Genomic DNA, 7,048 nt, shown 5'->3' with positions numbered 1-7,048 from the left:
AGAAGAATGTGACGAGACAGTTGACAAAGACTGGTCAGTTTCAATCTCATGAGCTTGTTGCGATCCTGTGTGATTGTGTCGTTTCATCTGCTCAGAAATGAACGACCGCAGGAACAGAAACGGACGCAAGAGAGTTTGGGTGGATGCGCTCGATTGGAACCCTCACGTTCCTCGAGCAAACACTGAGAGTACAAGAGCGTTCAGAACAGAGTATGCATGAGGATGACTGTGGTAAAGGCTCTAGACGAGACCAAGCTTTGGCCCCAATACAGGGGGATCTGACGCTTTGGCCTGGCGTGTGAACCGTTGGCACATTTCTTCACTTCTTTCCTTCTCATAGTACATCGATTTGAAACTCTTTGCAATTCTCTGTCGTTGTGAAAGCCTCTCGCCAGGGCAAGAGAGTTTCGCAAAAAAGTGCGTAATCGCCCGGCATCGCAAACGCATGCATGGTGCGCGATGTCCGTTACCAGCTAGATCTTCACGCGACAACTATCTCGGCAACTTGTACCTATAACATCCTCGCGGCCTCCAGCTACGACTTTGCTTTCGACAGCAGCCGAAACGATTGGTACCCCCGACTTGTTTTGATCATTGTTTCGGCAAAACAACTCGTCCCTTCTCTCTTACCAATCTCGACTGGGCTCGTCAATATTGAGTGGGCCACGGAGGCAGGAGCTGTGTTTCGTGCAGGAGGATGTCGTTCAACTTTGAATGGCCCGAGTTTAGTGAAGCGTTCTATCAGGATGCGCGCGAGATGTTGGCTCAGGTACGCTGCACCCGTTGTCTACGTTCACCCGAGTCTCGCATGGATCATGTAGCACTGAGTTGCATATATCACTGTTTGGACAGGCCCTCAACAAAGGTCAGAAACCTCCAATCATCGCTGACCGTATCGAAGTCAAAGAACTCAACATGGGCACGATCGTGAGTCTCAATATTGCCAGTAGCAGAACCTGACAGGCATCGTTTGGTACTGATACATACTTTGCGGGTGCGTTAGCCTCCCGAACTCGAAATACTCGAGATTGGCGATTTATCGACAGAGCGGTTCAGAGGCATCTTTAGGCTCACCTACTCGGGAGATGCCTACATTGTGCTGCAGACCAAAGTCCAAGTGAGTTCCCTTCCCCTCACGACGAACCCTTCTGCAAACAAATTGACTTGTTCTTGTCGTATTGCAAGGCAAACCCTCTCAATGTCCCCCGACCCTCGCTCGATATTCTCGGTGCCCCCCGAATCCTGTTCGCCGCTGCACCTCTAGTCGTCCCAATGACACTTCGACTATCGTCCCTCTCGCTCCGAGCGATTGTCGTGCTCGTCGTCTCGCGTCAAAAGGGCATTACGCTCGTGTTCAAAAACGACCCACTCGAGTCTGTCGACGTCTCTTCGTCGTTCGATGGAGTCGAATCAGTCGCCGGGTTCATTCAACGTGAGATTGAAGCGCAACTGAGGGAAGCGTTCCGAAGTGACCTCCCGAGCGTGATTCACCGGTTGAGTCAGAAATGGTTGAGTGGAGAAGTCAAGAGTGCTGGAGAGGGTGCGGCAAACCTCGCTTCGAAAGCTCGAGTAGGACTTGCAGGTGGGTTCGAAAAGGATGCCAAGATTGAAACTCGCACGGCCTACGTTGGAGGAGGAGGAGATGCGGGAATCTCGAGTCAGGGAATTGGAAACGATCCGTCCGGTACTCGGAGAGGTGGTGCAGGGAGAGGACTCACACGCAGGATGAGTGCTGCGCCGAGTGATATGGGCGAAAGTGTCGAGCTCGAGTCTCAATATGATTCAACCTGGTCGACCTCTGGCGCGGCCCGTCGAGGCACCTCGTCCGGAAGGTCATTCGGTCGATCACCTTCGGTCCGGTCGACAGACGAGCCACTTTTGCGACACGACCAGCTCGATTCGGTGCCAGAGTCTATCGAAGCGTACGATCCGACGTACGGCCTTCGACCAGACTCGATTCCCCACCACGCCGGATTCGCAGACTACCGACGTCTCGTGAGGGCTGGGAGCTCGAAGCGAGGTCTAGGCGACGTGTTGGAGACCGCCGAAGAAGACGGGCAGGAAGCAGACGAATACAGCATGCAGAATCGACCGCTTCGAACTGGCGATGGGTCGTTCGACTTTGACATGATCGGTCTGAGAGACCTGGTCGATGACGATCACCACCCTTCTGTACCGGGCTGGCCAGAAGGATCACGACGGACGAATGCGCAAGACGACCGGGCTGCTTCTTTCGAAACGATCCCGGCCGTTGGAGGCGGAGTTATCACCCGTCCCCGAGTCTTTCACACTCAATCTCAGATTCGACTCCGTACAAGCTCTACCGGGTCAGCATCGGCGCATGGCAGTCCGTCGTCGGTCACGGCTCGCAGTGCGGCGGGGGGATCGGCAGCTTCGACCGTCGGCTTGGGTCGTGCAGCAGGTTTCGCAAGGTCCGCATCGTTGAGCCGACTACCTCTGCAGAGTGACCATCCGCAGGACTTTGAGCCGACGCCTTCGATTGCTTCGACACCGAGATTCCCATTCCCTCGCTATCCGCAAGCGCCCCCACCCGCATATTCAGCAGCTTCTGGTTCGCTTCCTCGAAACCAATCAATGCCATCACTTGCTCGGTTCCCGTCTTCGACCAGCAACACAATACATCGCTCGAATCTCTCGTGGCAGCTGTCGGCCTCTTCGACATCGAACGAGGCTGCCGCGTCCCGGTTCCCACCGCACTATTCTTCGGCGAACTCGAAACAGCAGCTCGACACCAAGACTCCTTTGGCTTCACCAACTCGAGCTCTCAAACCTCCACCTTTGAACGGTCAAGATCCGGAAGAGCCTTTGTCGTTCACTCGCCCGTCACCAATCGACCTGTTGTCTCGTTCGCCTTCGTCGGTACTCAATACGTCGTTCTTGGACGAGGAGCACCTCCCGATCGTGCTCAACCCAGGAGTGAACGATTCGTGTGCACACCTCAAAACGCTCTCGTCGACGAACCAAACCTTGTCTCCGTTCACGCGTGAGAACGAACTCGTCATGGCTCGCAGTTCTCCAAGACCGGTCACTCCTGCGAACGGGAGTACACTGTCGTCGACCGTTCCTCTCACGCATTCGAACGGTCGAGTCGTGCTCGATCGACCTCTCGTACCTGCGAGCCCTCACCCGGTCAAAGCGACTCGCAAACGGTTGCACCGGATTGGATCTGCAAGACCTCAAGGTGGATCAAATACGTCGAGTCCGAGGTCGACTCCAGCTTCGTCGGTCTACTCGCCTCAGACGGGGATGTCTCGAAGGAACAGCTATCAACCCATGTCTGCTACTGCAGTAGGAACAACCATTCCAACCTCTCACCGCAAGATGCCGTCCCTCAATGTTGGGGGAGGAGGAGGTGGAGGAGGGATTGGACTACGAGTCGGGGTCGGAGGAGTTGGAGGGACTGGGAACAATGCGAGTCGCGCTCCAAGCGAGTTGAGCGACTATTTCCCAAGTGCGGGAAGTGGCAGTGTCAGTCGTGCTGCTCAAGGCGGAGCACGGGAAATGCTCAGCAGGTTGAACCTGTGATCAAAAATCACACGAACATTCTTGTTGATTTGGATTTCCCTTTTTTTCTTTTTTTGGCTTATATCGGTCTCGATCGCATCCGAAGTACATGTGCCCGTGTTGTTGTAACGTATTGTCTTTCGTGACCTGTCCACATTCGAGCGAGGTTTTTGCGACCTACATACAGTATTAATTACGGTTAATAGGCTATGTAGGCGCGCGGCGTACGCGCGTACATCAATATTACATCAATCTGATTGATCTGCTCGGTTTCTCTCTGTCTCGCACACACGACTCTGTCGACGTCGGGCCATGTCGACCGATTCGCCAACAGTCTCGATCAAAAAACGCAAAGGACCTAAAGTGTCGACATCAAAGTTGTCATTCGGAACCAACGCAGCAGACGCGAATGAATCAACTCCGATCGAGAATGAACAAGATGAAGGACCAGCAGTGGTGATCAGGAATCGGCGCAAGAAGACTCCTGCTGGTCGAGTCAAAGATCGTGAAGGAGGAGGAGGAACCAAGTCGAGTTTCGGAACATCATCCAACGTGAGCAGAACGGAATCTCTTCTCTACCGTGAACAAACACTCACGTGAGATCAATTGCTATGTGTATGAACAGAACATGCAAGTGGACGATGAGGAACAGGATGGTCCGACCGTGATCAAACGTTCAAGTTCATCCACTCCTCGTCGTGGACTCTTGCGAGCCCAATCAACTACGGCCGCATCGACTCCAAACCCTACGACGTCTACCCCAGGTGGAACGCCTAGTAGTTCCGTCTATTCGAAAGAGTACCTCGACCAACTCAAGAATTCTCAACTGAGCGCACCTCGACCTGCTGCAACCACGACGGATCGTTCGAATGGAGAATACGACGGTTTGACCCTCAGCAAATTTGGTACGATCGATGGTGAGTAATCAATCGAGGGTTTCTCTCTCGGCGGTTTCGCAAGCTTGACCCCGTTTCGCAATCCATGTCCGTGGATATTGATCGAGCTCTCGAATTATCTCGACCTGACAGATGCCAGTTCGACAATCCCGACTTCGAATGCAATCGCTCAAGCGAAAGCTCGAAGAGAAGAGATGAGGAAGAGTGGGTTGGAAGATGGGTACATCTCGCTGTCTTCCGGTAGTGGGACCGGATCGACCCTCGCAGTTGGGTTCGCAAACAAAGGTGGAGACAGTCGACTCGTGCGAGAGGAGGACGAACTCGGTGACGGCGACGAGGATCTCGCGGCGTACACGGGATCGATGGACAAGATCCCGTTGGGCCGGAAAGCGAATCGAGAAGCCGCGATCAAGTTAAGAGGTGAGATGGGAGACATGATTGATGATGTCGAAGGGGACGTGAGCGGAGAAGACGAAGAGATGAAACGATGGGAAGATGCGCAAATCAGACGAGGAGGTGACGGGGATCGGACCACGAAGGAACCCCAGGTCAGTTCATCAATTGCTTCTCTCGTGTAGGTCCACGCTCGTAGGTTGATCGTCGATTCACTAACTGACAGGCTGACGTGAAGCAAACATACCGTTCTGCACCGAGTGAGTTGAGGTCGAATTATCCTGCCATCTGGCTCCAAAGCTCATGGACCCCAAAATTGATGACTAGTACCTCAATCGACTACGGTACCGTCACTCGCGGCCGTGACCTCTCGACTGACGCTGTCTCTCTCGACGTTGGAGTCTTCGCACACTCTCGATGCCGCTTCACTCGAGCACTTTGTCAAAGAACGTCAAGACCTCGACAAACAGGAGCAAGAGCTGCGACAAGAAGTTGAAACGGTCGAGAAGAAGAGTCGATGGTTCGAAGAGTTCAAAGACACGGTCGAAGACTGGGCTGCGTTCCTCGACGAAAAGGCAAGTACAAGGAAGGGGGTCTTGGTGCACTGGTGTTCCAGAGAAGATTGTATATTGACCCTTGTCAGACTATGTGTACACAGTTTCCGCAACTCGAGAGGATCGAGAAAGAATACCTCAACATTCAGAAGGAGCGCTTCGACATCATCTCGAAGCGGAGGGTGGCCGATGATTCCGACGATGTTGCCCTCTTTACCGGTTCTCGAGTTCCGACAGATCCTCTCGTCTCGGATCGAGAGGCGGAGACTCTCGAGGAGGACGGGAACGCGAACGAGGTTGAACTCGATCCGAGATCAGTGACGCGTACGACGCGTCGAGCTGAACGACAGCGGCGGTACACCGAATCGACTTCCACCGCCCCTTCCGTGTACCCAGATCCGATCGAGGATCCGGGGTACGGATCTGATTCGGCGCTCGCGGCTGCACAAACATCGGACCTTGCCGAAGCGCTCTCGGCGTTGCATCGGTCTCTTGAAGATTTGTTCAAGGACGTCAAAGTCGACGACTACCGCGACCCGAACCTCGGAATTCGACGCAAGTTTCAAGAGTGGCGCGAGTTGTATCGAGAAGAGTACGCGATGATGTTTGGCGCGCTCGGACTCGTCGGCGTGTGGGAGTTTTGGGCGAGGGTCGAGATGTCGAGTTGGAACCCGTTCGAGGTGAGAGAAAAAGCGTTTTCGTTCCGTTCGAGACAACACGCGACTCGGTCAAAACTTGACGTCGGCTTTTTTGGGGAACGGTCCACAGATCGAACAGCTTCCGAAAACGCATTCCGACTTGTCACAGTATGCGTGGCATCAAGCTCTGTCTTCTTACGGTCACCGCGATACGGACGAGGTTGAGGAATCGGACGAATCGACAGAGCCACTCGACGAATCGACCGAGGTGGTCAACGCGCTCGTCACGTCCGTCGTGATCCCGAGGTTGGAGAAGCTCGCGCGGGAGAGTTACGACCCGTTAAGTTCGCGACAGACGGTCGCGGCGATCCGACTCGTGGACGAGATGAGCTACTGCGTCGAACGAGACAGTCCCAAATTCGAGGCGAGTACCCTTTCCAAGGACATAGGGCTGTGGTCAAGCTGACGGGGGAATGCATTCAACAGTCACTGGTGCAAGCGTTCCTGTACCGCCTGCGGATGCAGGTACACGTTGCGCAACAACTGCTCGTTCCGTACGAGTCGAACTTGAGCGTGCCAGCACTCGCGTACGACCCGTCGACGTTCCTCACTCGACAACATTTCCTGTCTCGACAAGTCAAACTCGTTCGAACGTGTATGCGATGGCGAAGGTTGATGCGGTCTCTGCGGATGCCGGTGCAAGTCGTGCCGTCATGCCACGCCGGAGAAGACGAGGTGGAACTGCCAGGAGGCGGTGAAGGGTTCGACGTGCTGGTCACGAGGGAACTCGTTGCGAAGGTCATCCTGCCGGTGGTGGAAGTCGCGTGGAGCACGGGAGGTCACGAGATTGCGCAACGGTGTCTCGACGCGCTGCCCAAGGACAACTCGATGGTGAACCCGGCATTGCGACGGAGACTCGAGGGGGAAGGGGTCGTGCGGCGGTGAAGGCTGCGTATATGCACGATGATAATGAATTAGTCGCCGTGGCTTATCGATCTTGCATGCATGCATCTTAGACTAGCGTTCCTCTCTTCAGTTTCTC

The 7,048-nt window shown here is 54.5% G+C and overlaps 2 protein-coding genes across 2 annotated transcripts; both read left to right on the top strand.

The window, feature by feature from the left end:
• Positions 1–697: 697 nt before the first annotated feature.
• On the top strand, positions 698–3,546 carry MDM34 (ERMES complex subunit MDM34; the record flags this gene model as incomplete). Its single annotated transcript, XM_076678542.1, has 4 exons — positions 698–769; positions 853–927; positions 1,004–1,117; positions 1,186–3,546. The coding sequence occupies 4 exons, from the start codon at positions 698–700 to the stop codon at positions 3,544–3,546; spliced, it is 2,622 nt and encodes an 873-aa protein (XP_076534286.1).
• Positions 3,547–3,837: 291 nt separating this feature from the next.
• On the top strand, positions 3,838–6,951 carry JCM15063_004548 (uncharacterized protein; the record flags this gene model as incomplete). The annotated part of the gene is made up of 8 exons (XM_076678541.1): positions 3,838–4,077; positions 4,151–4,442; positions 4,554–4,969; positions 5,041–5,074; positions 5,142–5,389; positions 5,473–6,048; positions 6,137–6,430; positions 6,493–6,951. The coding sequence occupies 8 exons, from the start codon at positions 3,838–3,840 to the stop codon at positions 6,949–6,951; spliced, it is 2,559 nt and encodes an 852-aa protein (XP_076534285.1).
• Positions 6,952–7,048: the final 97 nt, after the last annotated feature.

Source organism: Sporobolomyces koalae, assembly GCF_050403365.1.
Source record: "Sporobolomyces koalae JCM15063 DNA, S_koalae_JCM15063T_v1_ctg15, whole genome shotgun sequence".
NCBI lineage: Eukaryota > Fungi > Basidiomycota > Microbotryomycetes > Sporidiobolales > Sporidiobolaceae > Sporobolomyces > Sporobolomyces koalae.
Note: the sequence above shows the minus strand (reverse complement) of the source record. Positions and strands in the feature narration are given on the sequence as shown.